At 38.2% G+C, this 21,030-nt stretch overlaps 2 protein-coding genes across 2 annotated transcripts in view; one reads left to right on the forward strand and one right to left on the reverse strand.

Moving 5' to 3' along the window:
• LOC111340959 (uncharacterized) overlaps nt 1–5,404 on the forward strand; it is a 45,235-nt gene extending 39,831 nt beyond the window's left edge. Inside the window, exons 48-54 of the mRNA XM_088759897.1 lie at nt 1–37; nt 579–812; nt 1,727–1,933; nt 2,527–2,988; nt 3,385–3,543; nt 3,706–3,844; nt 4,250–5,404. The exon at nt 1–37 is cut by the window's left edge and continues 203 nt beyond it. Coding sequence (XP_088616023.1) covers nt 1–37; nt 579–812; nt 1,727–1,933; nt 2,527–2,988; nt 3,385–3,543; nt 3,706–3,844; nt 4,250–4,484 — 1,473 coding nt within the window. The 3' untranslated portion in view covers nt 4,485–5,404. The remainder of the gene's footprint in view (nt 38–578; nt 813–1,726; nt 1,934–2,526; nt 2,989–3,384; nt 3,544–3,705; nt 3,845–4,249) is intronic.
• Nucleotides 5,405–7,269: 1,865 nt separating this feature from the next.
• LOC111340955 (uncharacterized) overlaps nt 7,270–21,030 on the reverse strand; it is a 52,678-nt gene continuing 38,917 nt past the window's right edge. Inside the window, 9 exon segments of the mRNA XM_088759842.1 lie at nt 7,270–8,588; nt 8,952–9,066; nt 9,252–9,413; nt 10,069–10,524; nt 11,035–11,226; nt 11,357–11,593; nt 12,360–12,980; nt 13,350–14,211; nt 14,670–16,207. Of these exon segments, the coding sequence (XP_088615968.1) occupies nt 8,366–8,588; nt 8,952–9,066; nt 9,252–9,413; nt 10,069–10,524; nt 11,035–11,226; nt 11,357–11,593; nt 12,360–12,980; nt 13,350–14,211; nt 14,670–16,207 (4,406 nt within the window). The 3' untranslated portion in view covers nt 7,270–8,365.

The following is a 21,030-nucleotide window of genomic DNA, read 5'->3' on the forward strand; positions in this document are numbered from 1 at the left end:
TTGTCAACAAGCTGTACATTTTCTATTCACGTCAAAGGTGCTTACTTGCCTCTTTGTCTAGAGCTATAATTGAGTTGATAGAGCCCCATTTTGAAACTAGAACAGTCTTTTAAAAGTAATAAAAGTTGACTTCAGCAGAACCAAAGTAAGAAAAATTAGACTGTACATGCACAAAGAGTTCAAGGAAAGCAAAGAGAAATTTATTAAAACAAACATAGCTAGAAGTGAGTCTTTGAGTCCCAGTCATCTTCGTATCACAAGCACTCTTACAAGGTGAAGGAGAAGAGACCAAAGTTCACAATATACTTTAAATTGAATTTTTCACTGACTAAGACATTTGGTTCGAATTAGAAAATCTATCGCTAAAACAGAAAAAATGCATACGTGTCGTCCAGAAATGCAAAAAAAAAAGAAATCAAGCTTTTGGTTTGGTCTCAGTTGTAGACCTTTCATACTTCTTATTACTCACTCATCTAATCACTCATCTATTTATTTAATTTTGTATTCATTTGTTTAACTGGTTCACCAGTTTGTTCATGTATTCATTTTTTGTCTATTTTTCCGCGCACCGAAAAAAGATGTGGAGCCTCCGGTCATTTCTTGCCCTGACGATATCTTCCTTTCGACTGGAAACAAAGATAATATGATCTTTTTTCCTGGACTCGCTACATCGGATAATGTGGGCGTCTTCTCCATTATACCCAGCAGACCAAATGGAAGCGAGTTCACCTGGGGCGAGCACCATGTAACTTTTACTGTCACAGATAAAGCAGGAAATGTTGCCGAATGCAATTTCAAAGTTATTATTACCGGTAAGTACATGTAGATTAATGGAAGAAGACAGTGAATAGGTAGCTCCCCAGAAAATGCAAATAGAGAAATGTCTTTTTTGTCTCGTCATGAGCGTGGGACAAAAAAAAAAAACATCCTGTGCCCCCATGAGTTTTCGATTAGTTTATAGAAAAGCCTGCAAAAAAGAGATGATTCTGTATATGAGCCGACCGATATTCAGCAAACTAATCTGAAATCTGAGGCTAAGAATGAAATACTGCAATATAGTAGTTACCAATTCAATGTACGCAGAGTCAGTTTATCATTTAAGTAAATGGTGTTCTTACAGCCAAAGTTTCAATCCAGATTCATTCTAAAATGACTTTGGGGACGATGATCGTTTTGTGCGCCATTTCATGTACTTCCATTGCTCGATAAAACGAGAGAAATGATTTGCAAGAGTTTCCGAAGGCGATTGTTAATGCTGCTAGAAAATAATATGCTTCAGTACATTTCGATTACGTTTGTAAAACAAAATTACCAACAGTCAAGGAAAACTACTGAGTCAGCACCTGCATCAGTGTAACAAGAGAGAGCTCAAAGCATTGAAGAGAACAAATTGTTTTGATCGGAGAAACTAAAGGTCAGGTCTTAATTTTGGCCTTTCTTTTCAGCAATCTTTTATTATTTTTATATATATTGGACTAAAAATTGCTGTGCGTCTCTTTCCCGGCCTAATGGAGCCATAATGAGTGTGTGTCTCCACATCTTATGCAAAGGCATACAGAAAAGTTGAACGATAGCTAACAACAAACGTTAACTTAGAACATTTTGCCTTTTCTTTTACATATCGACATCATAACGTTAGGTATTGCTAATCTGCTATACAAATTGCCCTATCGCTTTACTGATGTGTTTTTTTTTTAAATTGTCAATTTTTTATTCTCTGCATTAGATGAATCATGCCCTGACTTAGCACCACCTGAAAATGATGCCAAAGCTTGCGAGACGTGGCTGGCCGGGGTGTCGTGCACCGTGCATTGCAATAAAGGCTATGGGTTCGTTAATCAACCGGAAGACGTGTATTTCTGTGCTCCAGGTGGAACATGGGTGAACGCATATGAAAATGGCCAAACAGCACCTTACTTTCCAGACTGCTCAAGTATGGAATGACTGTGTCATATTTCTCATTCGTATTGCTGTTTTTATGCTAAAACAGTTTACCCGAAAAGCATGAAGTCGTTATAGTAAGCTTTTTTTTCCGTGACAGATGCAGGAAAGCGCTATGTTGAAAGCTTTCAGCTGATGTTACTTTATAAATTTATCATAGCTTAGACGTTTATAAGGTATATTTGAAAGTTACATTGCCAGTGCTGAACTTTTCTGACTCTCGTTTAGGCATATCGAATAAGCATGTGTGATGAAAGGTAGTCGTAAAATAAAAGGTTAAACCTAACCATACATAGAAGTGAAAAAAGAGAAAAACTTGCAAGTTACACACGACCCTCTTTAATGCGGTCACCTCATTAACAGGCAGGGAGAGTTCACAGCGTCGAAGGTAGATTATTCAACTTTTTTATCAGTCATAGTTGTTTTTGCTTACTGATGAACCCTAGCAACTATTCCTTTTTACTTATTATGTAAAATTTGCCGAGTCCAGCCAATCATACATGCACAATAATATAGGTGTCCACCTAACCGGATCTTGCTGTAACTGTCATTGCAACTCTGACCATTTTGAAACTTTTATTTCAGAGACGTACATGCCGAAAGAGGCCATAGTGAATGGAAACCTCCATTATCTAGTTGATGAGTGCGGCGACGAATCAGTGAACGAAGTTATAGCCAGCACCTTTATAGAGCTATTCCAAAACTCAGCTTTTGGAATGGCTGGAGGCTGTGATGGTCAATGCACCATCGATAATGTCGAAGTAGAATGTGGAAAAACAGGGACGCGTAGGAGAAGAGAAACGCCCAATGTTCCTCTTACGGTGCGTTTTGCCTTGAAAGTTCCTCTTCCAACCAACGCTTCCTTGGTTGACCTGAATCAAACTGCCGAACTACTGTCCAATAACTTATTATCAACTTTAAACGAAACTGACCTGAATCTGAATATCAGTGGAATTGTCATAGAGTATGACACCTCGAGACCACCGCAGCTTCGCCTTGTAAGTCTTGTTTGTGGCAAAGGACAAGTGCAAAGAGGGACACAGTGTGGTAAGAAGTTAGTTGTTTAGGCTTACTAACATATCTTTGTGCGAACGAGTCTAATAATTAGCCGTATGACAAATACATTAAATGCTTTTAAAGAACTTATTGTGATTTTTTCTGGTAGAGAAATCATTTGGGGGATTTAGTAGGGAATTAAGTGAAGTGGAATATATTGAGCCTGAATGTTAATTATAGCTGAGATGTAATGGAAATTGTGTAATTTCAATTAAGAGGCAACTCAAAGCCGATTAAAGACCTCTTTCGAAGATTCACGTCTACCCGTTTTATGGTGCTGACAGTGGGATGGGAATATTATCACGTATCACTTTCATATGATTTCTTAAACTAATTACTCAATGCCCCTTTGCTTATTGAATTTATTTTTATTATTCTTTTTTAAAGTTAACTGCCCACTTGGGTTTTACTTTAACAACACCGATTGTCACGCATGCCCAGCAGACCAATACCAGGACCAAGAAGCAGAAAGCTCCTGTATGTTGTGTCCACCTGGCAGAGTAACCTTTGGAAAAATAGGATCCAAACGGCGAGAGAACTGCCAAGGTAACAACCATATTCAAGAGATTTTCTACATTTTTATTAGCTTTCGCATCATTTTCTTGTTGTTGTTTTTTTTTGTTATTTTTGTTGTTTTTTGCTTCCTTTTTCATTACACCATGAGCTTGTTTATCTGATTCCTAGCGATCTACACTTTTTTTTTCTTAGAAATTCCAAGTATGTCCAGTACTGATAAAGAACACGGCTTAAAGCCCGTAATTCTTTATTCAAGTGTTGCAGCAGGATCTCTAGTGTTTATTATTTTCCTGATTATCATGACCATCTTCTGCGCAAAGAAATATTGTCGGTGAGTTTGTTTTGCTATGTCGGAATAGTGGTCTTCACCGCACAGTTTTTACTAACAAACTTGTTCTACATTGTATTCTGAAAGTTGCAAACTCGTTTTCGCCGTCTAACTTTCATAGGAAGTCTAGCTCTGAAAATGGATATTGCTGATGACAATTAGGCCTTTACCGATTGAGCCTTTGCTGGAAAGCTGCTTGCTCAAAAGCCAAAAGTTTAAAATCGCAAAAATCCAAAACGTTTCTGCGGATATTTATGTAAACATCAACAAAAAGCTTTCAGTTTTCATTGTTGACAATAATGGTTATCCGTGGTCAAGAAAAGTAGAGTGAAACGCAGCAAATTTGGGTGAAACTCAAGGGTACTCCTGAGTCTAACAGTAACGATACTCATTCTGTTTTCTTTAAAGAGCCAAGCGCAGAGCAACCCCAAGCCGGGGTATTGACATGGGATATCGCAATCCTGTATTCGAAGTTGCTAAAGATAACCCCGAGGTCGATGAGCCTGTCTATATGGAGATCGATGTTTCAAAACTATCTGACAGGAATGGTTTTCCGTCGGACAACAATACGTACTACCTCGCTCTAAGTGACGTACATCACAACGTTTACGAAAGACTTGATTTCAGTTACTCCGAGGCATGAAAGATCCAGAGAGGAATGGTGTTTTTGTACATATCGCCTTAATAGGAAAAGGTACTATCCATAGGGACATAGATCGATGTAATTTGAAAATACGCACACCAATTCCTTTTGTGACCTGTTTTGGAGACACTCAAAGGAACGTGTGTATTTAAAAATCATTAGTTTACTCACAAAAACAGTTTATGATCTAGTACCACGGATAACTATAGAAACTGTAACGGAAGCAAGCCTTAATTACAACTTTCTTAGTCAATTTTTTTTGTTATTTCTACTGCACTACCATGCAAAAATAACCCCACAACAATATTCGCATATTTTAAGCAATGTTTAAAAATGTATATGTATTCAAGACAGCAAAAGATCGATTGCGAGTCGAAGCGTGACGAAATGGGTTTAAACAGGCAGAGAATTTGTTTTATTTCATGAGACTTAAGCTGGCTAAAAAACAATGAATTGGTGAGAATATTTTTAGTTTAGATGGAACTAATCATGCTCAAGCAGGTTAAGGTATGGCTCAAGTCCTAACTGCATAAGTAAGAAGTAGATGCTAAAACGGAGAGATGCAAAGGGAAAGAAAACGGATGTGGTATTTTCATTAAGTTTTTTTTCCATATGCTTTGATAACCCCTCTTTTGAATTTTTCCCAAAAATGGGAAGTTCTTGAGAGGCAAGTTTTCTTCAATCTACTTATTGATTTGTCTACGACCTTATCTCTCGTGTCAATAAATTGTCGACTTTTAAAATAAAGTTCAAGTTAGATATGATAAATATCTCCGGGATTTACTATCTTAGGTTTCCATTCCGGGATTGAACAGGAGTTTGAATCTCGACGGTGGTGATGAACCTTTTAGAGTCGTTAAGGATACGAGCTTGAATGTATTCTTGAATAAAAAAAGAATTAAACTTCAGTCCTGGAAAGATTTTTCGTTATCTTTCTGTATTGATTTCTTATTGTATTATATATATTGTAATTCGTGATCTGGCCGTGAGCCTCACACGAGGGTAATGCTTTGCTTTGCTATCGCATCTTAGGCAATCAGAGTATGAGTTATATCGACCAGAAACCTAAGTCATATGATAGAGTGCACTGATTATTTATCTTGGAAAACATTAAATACTAACACCCTTTAGACTACAGTTTTTGAGATTACATACATGTAAGATCTAGATTTAGATAAGTTATCACCATAAAGGCAATAAGAATGATGATGATAGTTCTAATGATGCAAGAGTTATTGCTAACCCAAAAAATAGAGCAATGATTGGCGAAGAAATGATGTAGTCTATGAATATCATTAGAATGACAAGTAGATAACAAGGTGACCAGCCTAAAAAGGACAGTTGTCCCAGCACATACAGCAATCTTAGGCCGCACACCAACTGGCAGCTAAATAAAAGTTTTGATGGCGGATAAATCGACGTTATTCTTGTAAAAATTAGTTATCAAAAGGGTTTCCTGGTAAGGATGAGGTGCCTAGATCATTTAAGGATTAAATGATCCGGTTGCGAAGTCGTTAAAAAGTGGTATCTAATAAATGAAGATGCCCTTACGTATGATGCACGATCCTCGCAGTAGAGAGCGCTATTTATGCAATAGCGAAAATTAGACATGAAAAAAATCAGGCCTGTACGGGATTCGAACCACTGACCTCTGCGATACTAGTGCAGCGCTCTACCAATTGAGCTAACAAGCCAGCTGGGAGCAGGCCGTTAAGTTAATTCGTAATAAACCCATAATGATATATCAGATACGATGAATATATGAAGTTCATACATTTTGAACTGCGGTTATAGATACGTATTATGCACGATCCTCGCAGTAGAGAGTGCTATTTATGCAATAGCGAAAATCAGCGCTCTCCACTGCGAGGATCGTGCATCATACGTATCTATAACCGCAGTTCAAAATATATGAACTTCATATATTCATCGTATCTGATAGATGCCCTTATACGTAGATGGGGTGACCACCATTTTTTGCAGCCATTTAATCATGCGTTATTGAAACGGAGGATTTCCGGAAGGGCCTAAAACAACCATCGGAAAAGCAACATGAACAACAATAGTTTTCTATTTTAACCTGGGTAAACGCGAACGCTTTTAGGATTTTTCATTTCTACTTTGTTCATCTAATTTGCTCATTTGTCGCGTATTTATCTGTCGATTTTTCTTTGCTTGTTTCTTGTTTCCATTGCTAAAATACTATTCGCGGAGTGGAGCTAAACCTAAGTATAAAAAGTACTTGGGGGGGGGGGGAGGGGGAGTGAAAATTCAATAAATTACCTATGGTGTTGATGGAGAGAAAGAAAAGAGACTTGACATCCCCAATGTTTTTTCTAAGGGTCAAGCAATTCTGGGCAGTTGCTGATAACGTCATCAACTGACTTACACTCACTTTCTTAAAATATCGCTCAAAATTGTCTAAACACCGTCATCTCAATATACTCTGGATTCTTAAATATTCCATCTTTAGGCAAATGTTTCAAATAGTTTTGGATGTGGTCTGTAAGGACATATCGTTCTAGCTATTATTATCATTTCAACAGAGAAAGTATTTCGGCAAATCGTTCGTATGATCTTTAAAACTATTCGAATTTATATGTGCAAAAATGGCGTAACCACGACCATCAGCATTTGCATCGTTGCGGCCAGAGTAATTAGAGCACAGACTCCTAACTCCCCTTAAAATAAAAAGACGTAAGTCTTCTTTAGAAAAATATAAACACACCTAATCATGTTGTCTTTTTAGGACTGACTCAACTGGATACGATTGTGTGAAGTCAAATTGGGAAAAATACTTTAATAAGATTACGCACACGTTTCTATTATACTTCACGTGTTCAATTAATGAATGCCTCTATGTCTCCTATGCAAAGATATTACACTATGATCATTAAAGCACTACTTTAATGGGTACAAAAATTCGAACGATTAAAAAAAAACTAATAGTCAACAAAAATCATCCGGTAAACGTTTGTAGGGAACTATTGATACTAAAAAGAAAGATAAATCGATAATATATGCGTAGCTAAAGCCCAAATAAGGAAGTTATGCAGGATCTGCGAACGTTATTTACCTGCTTACACAAAGAAAAATCTACAGCATTTATCTGTGAGAACTAAACTTTTTTTTCGAAAAAAAAGCTATGATTAAATGCTCATGCTAAAACTGCAACAAAGCACACATACCAAATAAGAAAATGTCCACCAAAAGAGCAAACACTTAACAACGTAATGTCATCTCACACATTTAGCCCTATATATGCAAAGAGTCACCAAGTGCTGCAGCGTTTCATCTATGAATTTGATTGAAAAAATAGCATTGAATCGCTTTTAGGTAAGGCAGTCATCGCCAGACGATTCGAATCAAGTAGGCAGGGAGTATTTGGAACCGCTTATCAATCTGGCAATCACATGAAATTGAATTGAAAGGGAACTCAGAACCATTACATGAAACTCTTCCCATTACTAAACCTTAAAGTTTCTCACGTTTCAACTGCGCTTGTCGACTTGACTTCTCTGTGGATGTTTAATAGTCTAAACACTTGCCACGGTCCTGGACAAAGATAAATCCAAGGGTGCCCGTAACCTAACCGAGAGGAATAGGTGAACCTCTTTGCTTTTCTTTAAAGGGCTGTAGTGAGAACAATTATATGATCCTTGAAGGCTTCTAGACTATAAAAAAGGTGATCTTCATCTCTGATTCTATCTGCTATTATCACTCCATCTTGTTGCTACAATTTCTGAAGTTGTAACTCTAACTTGATATGTCAGCGATTGCTTGCTAAAGCAGCGTCCTATTTAGGATATGTGTTTTGGCTATGGTCTAAAGTGGGAATAAATCGAGCACTTGATAGTGGCTCCCGCGGCTGTGAATACAGCTCAGTCATTGCAGACATATATGTTTGATACTCTCCCTGGTAATTCACTGGTTGGTGTATCTTTTTCTTTTCCGGTCTGCGGCGGAATGTGGAAAGATACTACACCAAGTGGAAACTCGCCGTACGCCAAGTTACTACCTGACTCAGGCTGTTTTCCTTCTGGACTGTAACTGCGTTTTTCAACTCCCACGATTCGTCGTGTAAAACAAAAGCAACGGCATAGCCTAAGAAAAGAAGAGAGGAACAAAAACAGTATGTATAGAATTATGCAAGAACTAGTACCAGAACTAGTGCCCTTCGTTGTCCAGTAGGACGTACATTTCAGAATTGAATTCTAGTAGATACTCGTATTAAGCAGAGACCACAAGTTAGCTATAAAAAAAAAACAAACAGACAAAAACATCCAAAAAAAAAATAAAGAACTAAAATGAAATATATATATATATATATATATATATATATATTCTTTAGTACGCTGTAAATTTGCCTGTCATCCTTGCAGCATCCTTACACCGAGAAAAATAAATTACCGAATTTGATCCATAAAACAAGGAGACTCTGCATTTCATTTCCTCCACCACACACACCTGCAACCAACGATGATGGCAGCTACGAAACAAATCGAAAGTACTGATACCAAGATATAGAGGAGGAAGTTGGTGTCGTCTGATTGATCGGGAAATCTGGTGGAGAAAACTTCCCCTGTGTCCAGAATATGAGAAAAAGAAGGTATCAATTCCTTGCGTGTACCGATTATAGCCAACAAGATAATCCACTCTTTTTTGTTTCTTTTTTCAATGCTATGGTGAAATATTAATTCTTGATTTTTAATTATTTATAAAAATATTGCATCTAGAGAGCAAGAAATCTCGAAGCATACACCTTACCTTGGCAATCGCCTTTCGAAGTCGCGCCTGGAGCAGAGGTCCTTTTACCGTCGTTACATAAGGTACAGGTTGTCTGACCTTCCTTATCTTGATAACTTCCCCGATTGCAAAGACTGCACTTTGAGCTGTTTATATCATAGAAAGTGCCCAGAGAACAAGCACCTATTGCGTAAAAAAGGTACGGTTTTTGTGCATATTTATTTCTTGCTTAATCTTGGTTTGAAATTATTTGTTCGCGATGCAACGAGGAATATCTGAAAGAGCTTAAATCACCTGTGATACAATACCTTTTTTTAACATTTTCACCTTATACGAAGAAAATTCACCATTAGTTTACGAAGGAACAGAGAGTAACAAACAAAATGACAATAATATCAAACGAAAGCAACACCAACTAAACAAACACACATATATTGATAATGGTAATGGTAATGATTGTCATAAAAATTACGATGATAGTAATAATGATAATGATAATAGTAATAACGATAACAATTGTGATGATAATGATGATGACAGGGATGACGATGACAACATAGCAATGGAATTGATAATAGGCACAACCATGACACTGTGTTGAATGAATAAAAAATTATTAAACCCAAATCCTACCTGTATACTTAATAGTTTAATTTATAACAATTTTAATAATGATGATGAAAATCATAGTAGTATTGATAATAATAAAATAGTAATGGTGATGATAATAATTGTTATTATTACTATTAGATTTATAACAATTATCATAATGTTTAGAACAATTATTATAAGAATTATAATAATTATTATTATAATAACAATAGTAGGGGACGCATACCACATCGTTTTCTGTCGCTTGTGGTAACGAATCCAAGGTTGCAGGTTACATTTGAGTACACAAGATTAAATGATGATCGATCAGCAGTGCTATTTAATCCATCCAGGTATAATCTGAATTGTCCGGTAGCGACGGCATAATTCATCTGAAATAGGACTGCTTCACTTATTTCTTCGGTACTTTCTCCTGATGACGAAGAACTCTTGTCTTTCCTTATGACGAAAGAGAAAAGAACCTCGATGTATGTTTTCGCTGCCCTACTTTTCCTGGATTTACATTCAGGAACCTCCATCTTCTTCACTTGGCATGACTGGCAACCTGTGACTGGTGACAGTACGCCATTCATTCCTTCCTCCAACGCAGAGCGAATTTCCTTTTGACTCTGGACATTGCTGCACTGGATACCAGAAAACTTAATCGAGAAATGATGTTCAATTTTTTCCGGTGCAGCCATACCTAACACGATAAAGTTTGAAAAAAAATTGCGATAATATGAGATAATAAATACTCCCCTGGGGTACAATTTTAAATGAAAGGGATACCAGATGTCTCCCATTTCAAAACATGATCACTTTATCTTGCGCAGTGAACACGCCATCCATGCTTTTATATGCGGAAAAACTGTCGCTCTGCTGGTAACCGTGATAAAACATCTTTGAAACTGGAAGTAGCACTTCAGCAAGCATGGTTAATTGACGTTGATTTCTGCTTTCTTTCCTCTTGTAGTATGACTTGGTTTTGCATAAAATTTTATCAACGTCAAATATAAACGAAAGATTCCTCGTTCCTTGTGGGAGTCAGTTTCTTCTCGTACCTCGCCATTTAAGAGAAACTGTTACTCGAAGATTCGTCAACGTGATATAAGGCCTAATATCCTCTATTCATCTCTTATTTTGTGTCAATCAGTTATTGTGATTGTTATGATAATGAAACGAATAATAATCATCACTGAAGAAAGCTACTTACGTAAACAGGTAGGCACTGCTATTTTGTCCATGCTATTCCATTTCCATTTCGTGTCTGGTCCACAAAGAAACTCAGTCACAGCCTCAGCATCAAAAGAGCGACCTTCATTACAGGACATAACACACAACATCCTACCAGAAACACGTCGGCATGACTTCTTTCCATTCTCAGGCTCGTTCAATTCTAGACATTCTGTGAGGATGCAAAAGGTTCATGTCTCTGCTTTACAGGGAATTGTAGTAGTAAACAATGAGTAATGACGCAAACACCGAATAATTCGGTCAAGCCTTCCACATATATAGAAAGTACAAAAATATAATACCTTTCTCTGTGATTATTTTCTTATCACAGTTGACTCCCCAGTATTGCTTTTCACACTCACAGTCAAAACCTGCAATATCATCTATGCATTTTCCATGCACACATGGATTTGGGTCGCAGTCATCGATGTTAATGTCACAGGACGGACCAGTGAACCCCTCCACACAAATGCAGTAGAAACGACCATGACGAGTCTCACACTGTTGAAAGTGAGAGCAGTTACTGCAGTCGTCCATAGCTGAAACGAGTAAAATACATTCGAAGGATTTTTAACCCTAGCATTGGTATGGTAAGTGCATTTGCTCATGAAGCGAAGAAGATTTCGCGGAAGAACTCTTCCAAATCTTGTTCTCATTTTTCCATTATTATCATTGTCAATAGTACTAGTAATAATTGTAGGGGTTTTGGAATCGGTAGCGAACTAGCAAGATTTTAGGATTATAACTTTTGATCTTCCTCACATCACTATTGTTACTTTATTTTTCATCCTCTCCTTGTTTTAATTACAAGAAATAAACGTAAACGAAGTGTGGATCCGTTAGTTTTTTCTTATATCTTTTATTGTACATTTTAATGATTTTTTCAACTTTTATTCTTGCAAATGACTGTAAGTGACTGTAGTAAATAAAGGTTCATTATCATTAATAATATTATTATTGTTATTGATATTATTTTTATTCTTGTTATAGCTGTGTAAACTTATGTATGCTACACGATAGCTAAGACACAGTAGAGCGCTGTTGCTTAGCCTAAAGGCCAGTTGGAAAAAAGAAAATGAAAATAAAAAAACTAATTTATCATGCATCACGCGTGTGCAATTAGTCAGAGTGCAAAGCACGTGTCAAATAGATCAATAAGCAAATACATGAATAAGCCAATCACCTTCTGACGCAGTTTTTCCAGTGCACTGAATTACACATAACATCACGTGAAAAAAGATCACCTTGGCCTTTAAATTAAATACCATGATAATGAAAAAATGTAAACAATTAGGAAGATATTACCTTTGCATTGCGTTTTGAATTTCTTTACCACTTGCCCTTGGACTCCGACAAGAAAGTTGCTCCAAGCTCTTAGATTTCCCTCGACAGGCCAGGTGCAGTTGTGAGCTGCGTTCCACATATGGTTGGAATTTAATGGTAGATCCCAGAAGTTCACTTGATGTAACCTACCCATAAAGGAAGTGGTTGGAGACCATTTCTCAACGGGATATCTTTGGCCGAGAGCAATCCATCCACCACCTCTTATTTTGCCTCCGACTTTTACATTACTTACACTTTTTCTCTCTGGACCATCGATATAGACGGATACATTTCCAATTATTCCAATCCATGTGACCCCAAGGTAATGCCAATGGTCATCCGATAGCTTAAAATTGACTGTGATCATTTCATCTTTGATCTGCAGGTGAACTTGGGATTCCGTAAAAGAGATCACGATGATCTCCTGTGAGTTATCGGGAACAGTGTAGGTAAATAGTGTTCCTGATTTACACGTGACGTCAATTCGAACAAACATAGTGATGGTGATATATCTCATGTTTGGAATTCCCTCGCCGTCCGTCAATAAGACCATGTCGTCGGCGCTCTTGCGGTTAAATGCCAAATCGAAGTTACTGCCGAAAACTGAACCGTGCAAGAGCGAAGAAAGAAATTAAATATATATTTATATATATATATATATATATATATATATATATATATATATATAGAGAGAGAGAGAGAGAGAGAGAGAGAGAGAGAGAGAGAGCGAGAGAGAGAGAGAGAGAGAGAGAGAGAGAGAGAGAGAGAGAGAGAGAGAGAGAGAGAGAGAGAGAGAGAGAAGATAAATAAATAGATAAGTGGAGATGTAAGTGAACGAATAGATGATTGGATAGATCGATATAGATGAAAAGATCATTCCATAAACATACTGAGCATACTAGAACATTGGAATGGGGAATATAGGGGTTGTATAATGTGTTTGGATTCAAAAAAAGTGTTAAAAGTACTTACATATTTCACAATGGTCTCCTGAGTAAGATGGATCGCATTTGCATCGGTAACTATTCGCCATGTCTATGCACTGAGCGTTTGGCATGCATGGATTAGACAGGCATTCATCGATGTCGATTTCACAAGTAGTGCCATTAAAACCTTCTCCGCACAAGCAAAGAAATTCAGACGATGATTTGTTAGCTTTGCATGTACCTCCGTTCAGGCAGGGGTACGACGAACAAATATCTGTCATGTTTTCGCAGTTTTTTCCGTAGAATCGTTCTAAACATTTGCACTCATACCCATGTGTCAAATCAACGCATGTCCCATTATTAATACATGGATTTGGTAAACAGCTATCGATTTCTGCTTCACAGTAAGTTCCATTGTAGCCTTGGGAACAAAGACATGTGTATCCAAGGATGTGGTCAACACAAGTAGCATTGTTTAAACAGGAATTTTGTACGCAATCATCAATGTCCAGCTCACAGAACCTCCCTGTATAGCCGTCAGGGCATGAACAAGTAAAATTGTTGACAACATCATGGCAGGTTCCGTTGTTGAAACAAGGTTTCGCTAAACACTCGTCTGTCTCAGCCTCGCAGTATTTTCCATAGTACCCGCTTGTACAGTCACAATAAAAACCTCTCAGAGAAGAGACGCAAAGTCCATTCTGACTACAGTTGGCATCTATGCAATAGTCAATGCGGTGTTCACAGTGAAGACCATCAAATCCCACGGGACATAAACAAGAGTAGTTGGCAATAAGGTCTGAGCAGGTACCATTATTTACACAAGGTGCGACTTTACAGTCATCGATATTTTCCTCGCACTGCGTACCATTGAAGCCAGTTTGACAAATACATACAAAGCCATTGATCTGCAGGGAACAATTTAGACAGAACAATGTGAAAACTGAGATCAAGTTCATTTGAACTGAATGTAATAGTTCGATAGGAGGATTTACTTACATAATATGCTTTTAATTATATGTAACTACGAAAGAGGAAACGTACATTAACAAGCATGTATTTTGCATATTATATGTAAACTATAAAAAGGAGAAATAATTCGACAACAAAATAACGATCCAAATTTTTTTTTATAATGCTACGAAATAAAGCAGAGATCCTCGAATGTTCATTGGTCGAGAGCCATCGAGCATGTCCATATAGTATAGAAAATGAAGTTAGCCACAGCCCGACAAGCAAACAATCGAGTGAGTGACCGCATTTTCTCTTAATCATGATAACGGAAGCATTGCCCACTTACAATTTATGAGTAAAAAGTGACTGCGAACTAAACGAGGCATAATTTAATTGAGTAATTATTGGCTACCTGATCACGGCATGATCCACCATACAAACAGGGGAAAGACGCACATTCATCAATTTCTAATTCACAGCGATCACCCATGTACCCAGGCGCACAGTCACAACTGCAGCTGTTTATTCCGTCCATGCACGTAGAGCCATTCACGCACAAGTTTTGCTCGCAGTCGTCAACGTTGACTTCACAGTTAGTTCCACTAAAGCCATCAAGACAACTACAGGTGTAATTGTCCACTTTGTCAATGCAACTAGCATTGTTTCGACAAGGAAAATCGGCACAATCGTCTATATTTACACTACAGTTTGTACCTGTGTAGCCACTCCTACAGGCGCAACGGTAGCCATTTATCAAATCGGTACAGACTCCATCATTGACGCATGGATGTTTCTTACAGTCATCGATATCGATTTCACAATTTATACCAACGAAGCCATCGAGACATGCGCAAGTATATTCATTTACGCCGTCAAAGCAAGTGCTATTGTTTATACAGGGGTTAATTCTACATTCATCAACATTCAAATGGCACTGCTTTCCCTCAAAGCCATCTGCACACTGGCATGTGAAAGAAGAGACGCCGTCAAAGCATGAACCGTTGTTGTAGCAGGGAATTGAAGCACAGAAGTCGATATCAACGTTGCAGATCTTTCCAGTGAAACCGGGTGAACATAGGCACGTAAAACCGTTTATGCCATCTTGACATAATCCATTGTTTGAACAAGGGTTTGTAGCACATTCGTCAATATTGTTTTCACACTGCAACCCATCAAAACCGTCTCGGCAGTCGCAGTAATAGCGATTAATCATATCCACGCAGGTCGCTTCATTTTGACAAGGTTTGGAAGCACATTCGTCCAAATCCACCTCGCAGTTTTTCCCAGAGAATCCGGCTTTACAGATGCAGAGATATCCGTTAACCTGATCAACACAGGAGGCGTTGTTCCTACATTCGACTTTATCACAGTCATCAATGTTGTGCTCACAAAATGTTCCATTGAAACCAAGAGGGCAGACGCAGTGATAGCTATTTATTGCATCGACACATTTCCCTCCATTTTGGCAAGAGTTATTTACACAGTCGTCCACATTTTCCTCGCAGTTATTCCCTCGATACCCTTCTAAGCAGGTACATTCGTAGCTGTTTACTTTATCTTTGCAAGTGGCTCCATTCTGACATGGGGATCGACGACACTCATCAACATCAATATCACAGAGTCTTCCAGTGTACCCAGGATCACACTGACATTCGTATGATCCAGGAAGATTTTTGCATGAGGCATTATTAGCACACGGCGACAAAACACATTCGTTAACATCCTCTTCACAGTTGTGGCCTTGGAAACCTTGTTTGCATGAGCAGGTGTAGTTGTTGATCAAGTCATAACAGGTGCCATTATTAAAACAGGGTTGGTCTTGGCAGTCGTCAATGTCGGTCTCACACTGCTTTCCTGTGAAACCCGTTCCACATACGCAAAAGAAGTCATGGATGAGGTCTGTACATGAGGAATTGTGTTGGCATGGGTTGGATTTGCACTCGTCGATTTCTTAAAAAAAAAAACAGTACAAAATAGCAATAAGAAATAAACAAATTGTAATCTAAACCAGAGCAATAATTATGTTGCCGCGAACGGCGATAAACTATATAAAATAAAACTATTTTACCAAAATACTTTCACGAAGGCTTCGAAAAACCTCACCCTAAACTTTACAATGCTTACCGCGACATTAACACCATTAATTCGTAAAAATTGAACGATGTAGAGAGAGTTTTTAACTCGGTGGCCTCGTGGTACCCTTCGAAGAAGCTGCCATCACACATGCACGAGAATTTAAATGTTCCGAATAGGAACCCAGGTGACGGCCGCGTGTCGTCCAGCCGGAACTTTAGCCATTGATCATCGGATCATTGGATATTTTTTTCTTTCCTTAACACAACACCTTCAACTTTGAGGTTTCTTCTGGGCCGTTTCAACTTATTTCTTGCTCGCAACTGCTGGAGATACTCATTACTCTACCAAAACTCCTGTGCCAAATGCTGTATATATGCGTCGCCTCTTCTTACTACTGTCAAGGTCTTCTTTGTTAAACTCTCCGAGTAGAGGCAGCATAATCCTTGTCTTTCCTGTCACTAGAGTACTTGGCGATAAAGGCGGTCATAGCGTTAGTGAGTGTTTCCGCGGTCAAGGGTATGTTGTTGATTGAGGGCTCAGCTTCACACGGGAACGTCTTTAGTGATTGTTCGCCTAAAGGATTACTACATATGTTGCTTCATAGGACCGTTTCCAATGATTCTGATTTGCCTTTCCCAGACATCTCCGGCAGACACTGGTTTCTCAATCCAATCGATGCTGGCTTTAAGAGGGTCTGGCCTTATCTTCTGATTGTCCATTTCTTCTATAACCCTGTTAAGTTCGGTTTTCTCGCAAGTGAAATTTGTTCCTCTGTCGCAGCGGATTTCACTGATAGGTCCTCTTTTGACAGATAAATCGTCTCAGTGCTTGTATGAAAGAATCAGTTTAGAGGGAATTTTCTACCTCCGTATGCACTGTTGTGCTTGACATGTATGTGAACAATGCTCCGTATCTCTTCACGACAGATCTTCCTCGTTTAATGTGCCAAAAACCGAAGAAACTTATACAACAACAGGTAAATGGGGGTGCTGGCATCATGCGCGACTTCGTTAAGTCAGCCATCCTTTGTTTGCCCATGGTACCTCTGAGATAATGACAAGTAACACTCTGGAAGTCAGCCTGCCTTTTCACGTTCCACGTAATATAGCGTGAATCTTGCTGAATCTTGTGTGAATCTTGTGAATCACGTCATGGCGGAATTGAGGGTGCCCTTGTGTGACCTACAAGGAATCATTTAGATGCCCTTTTTCTGGTAATTAACTTTTCCTCTGTGAGAGAAAAAGTGAAGAAAGTCTTACGTTCACGGCCGCGAAACAGGATACTTTCACGAAGAAACGGCAAAGCAAAAACGGCTAACGAAATAGAATTGGCGACAAAAACAAGGTCACGTGGTCACTCTCGCCGTTCACGTTTCACGTAAACGCTTTGCTAAACCTCTCTATCGATTATCCGTGAGAGTGTGTAATATGCCCCATAGTTACAGTGCCCTTAGGGGTTTCTAGAAAAAACGCTTCATGTGTTGATGTACATGCAATAATCGGGGTCATGTATAACTGTCCTTCCTGTCCTGTTGTATGTACGGTGATCTGATTTCATTGAGGGGAGACTTGTGGTATTGATACATACATGTTATTAGAGCTTATGAGAGGGCACATTGGAGAAGATCCTGAACTTGTGAAGGTAACTGATGGGGCACCACTTACCACCACCATTGCCTTTCTGGATGCGACTGACGTAGACGCGGGCGAATTGAGGTTTGTACCCTTTGTAGTATTATCTGCTAGCAAACCAGGTACAATTGCTGTTGGGAAAATATCTGCCTACAGGGGTGAAGAAAATAATTCGTCTTTGTTCATTTCTTCATAAATCCGTTCTTCTACTTTTGTGTTTGCCACTCTTTTTTTAACCCCAATTTATCCGCCACCATGTTCAGCGCTTGCTTTTCTTTAAGCAAATCTGCCTCGTCTTCCAGAGCAGCAACACTGGTCTTTTAATTTCGATTTAGATGAAACTGAGGAGGAATTCGTGCGTTAAGAATCATAAGACTTCGTTGAGCAATTAGAACGATGGAAGAATTTAAGAGAGGGTGTCACGCAAAACCAATCATTCACCGGCAACTGTCAAAAAATTGAACTGGCTCATATTCTGGTATTAGATAGGCCTATAGGTAAAACAAAGCAAGACCTATGTAGTTTGTTGAAAAATTCTTTTGCTTTCGAGAAAATTAATAAAACTCAATTTACACAAGTAGCCTAATTTGACGGGTCGAATTTAGCCCAAATTTGGAGGCCTCGTTTGTACTTGTAAAAGAAGGGAAAAACTCACTTATTCCACAGAATTTTGGAACAATGTTTTCAATATATTTTCGCAAAAAAGTTGAATCACTATTTTAATTTGAAATAAAATACAGATTTTTCTATCTATTTACCTAAGTACCATGTGAAAGGTAGGGTAACTTCAAAAAAATATTTTTATATGTGGTAAGTGAAATAAACGTTTAATATTTGAAAGATGAGAAGTAGAAATGATATGCTTACCGCTTGTAGAGTTGTTTTTCTGGGGTTTTTGTGCTGCTTTGCATACGAGGGCTTTAAATTCATAGAAATTTGGCTCTTTGGCGAAGTCAGCGACATAAGAGAAAAAACCGACTTTGTTCATCATGTCCAGTTTGTGAGCTTCAGTGGTAGACATAAATGCTTGAATGCTACAAACAACGTCTTCAAAGTACTTGCAATGCCATAGAAGTTTTTTTTTTACTCCGAAGGCATTCATTTTGTAGAAATGAGTGGACATGGTTGTCACTGCGTGACTTATGTGTCACGCGATTGTTAGATTTATATTCCTATTATGCAAGTGGTTTGAGATTTTTTAAATGGAAAACTTGCTTGAATTTTTTTTTATGAAATCGAATAAGTACGAATGAGAGGTCTTGTGTTCAGATAAAATTCACTTTTTTTTGCTTGTTACTACTTATAGGCAATTAGCAATAAAACATGACATCACAGTTAATTTTATCTTATAAAGCTTAAATATTTTGAAGAATGGAAATGTGTTGCTCATTTGAATCTCTTGTTGTGGATGATTGTGGCTACAATCCAAAAGACTGAAAAGGAAATAGGCAAATAGTACCTTTGCTGTCGTGCGACAAGGAAATAGCAGGGCATTCGGCTCAGTTTTCATTTACTGGTGTGGTTAGCGAGTATGACTTGATATTGAGTACAGCAGCTGTTTCCCAATGACTCTACGTTGTTGATACATGGAAAATAGGCCCACTCCATCGTTCAAGACCTGGTCTTGGATGGAATCGAGGGGTAAATACTAAATGCAGAGTGCCAGCAAACACTTCCAGGCGTATCATGGAGTAGTCGAGCAATCTTCAATCTGTACCGCGTCAGGTCTGGTATCCATTTTTTCAGATCATTGAAACGTATTTTATCTACCATAATAGACAGCACTTGTCGCCTTTTGGATCTGTGATTGCTATTCTTGTAACATTCACAAAGAGCTTCAAGTAAAGTGTAGTCAAGACTGTCATCCACGTCTTTAAATTTTGATCTAGCTAAACAATCAAGTATTTCTTCAAATTGTTCGGGTGCTAGTTCATCGAGGCAGGTGGTGATCATAGGTCATCCTTTATTGGTATAGTAATGCTTAGTGCGCTCTGAGTCTTCATTCCACGGAAAGTACATGTGGAATGGGACTGACATCTTTTGACTCAAAATACATATTCAGTTTGTCTCTTAAGGACGACAAACGAACAACCAGAGACACGTGTACATATAATGCATAATCTTTGGTGTTTTCAAAGCAAAATTATTAAAATATGAAAAAATAGAACTGAAATGAACTGAATTAGAACATAAGTAAATAATAAACGACTAATTAAATTATTTTTATTTGAATTTGTACCATGACTTATGGTAATACAACTCTCCTCACCTGGCTGATACTAACTGCAGGGCGTGTCTACAAGGGCGGAGTCTACAGAATAAATACAACTTAGTGACGCAATTTTTAACTGTTGAAAAACACTCAAAATTGATTTTCGGTGCGGATGCCATCAAGAAGTACAACAATATTAAAACAGGAATTAAAGTCCATTGCAAGTAAATAGAATAATTACGAGAGTCCTCTTTCCTTAACCCTCTGTCTGCTTTGGGTAGCTTCTTCGCTTTATACCTGTAAATATTTGCTGGCACATTGCACTCAGATACAATGTACATATGAAGTTCATATATTTTGAACTGCGGTATTAGATGCGTATGATGCACGATCCTCGCAGTAGAATCGTACATCATACGATGCACGATCCTCTATACTGCGAGGATCGTGCATCATACGTACATTGCACTTAGTATTTACTCCTTGAGTCCATCCTAGACCAAGTCTTGAGCGATGAAGTGGGCATACTGTCCATGTATGAACATCGTTGGGTCGTTGGGTAACAGCTGCTGTACTCAATATCAAGTCATACTCACTAAACACACTAGTGAATGAAAAATGAGCCAAATGCCCTGCTATTTCCTTGTCACAAGACAGCAAAGGAACTATTTGTCTATCCCCTTTTCTGTATTTTGGATTGTAGCCACGGTCATCCACAACAAGAGATTCAAATGAGCAACACATTTCCATTGTTCAAGATATTTAAACTCAGCTGTCTACTTGTTGCGTTCTGTTTTATTTGATGAGATTAACTGTGACGTTACGTTTTATTGCTAATTGCCTATATGCAGTGA

Source organism: Stylophora pistillata, chromosome 5 (genome assembly GCF_964205215.1).
Source record: "Stylophora pistillata chromosome 5, jaStyPist1.2, whole genome shotgun sequence".
Classification (NCBI taxonomy): domain Eukaryota; kingdom Metazoa; phylum Cnidaria; class Anthozoa; order Scleractinia; family Pocilloporidae; genus Stylophora; species Stylophora pistillata.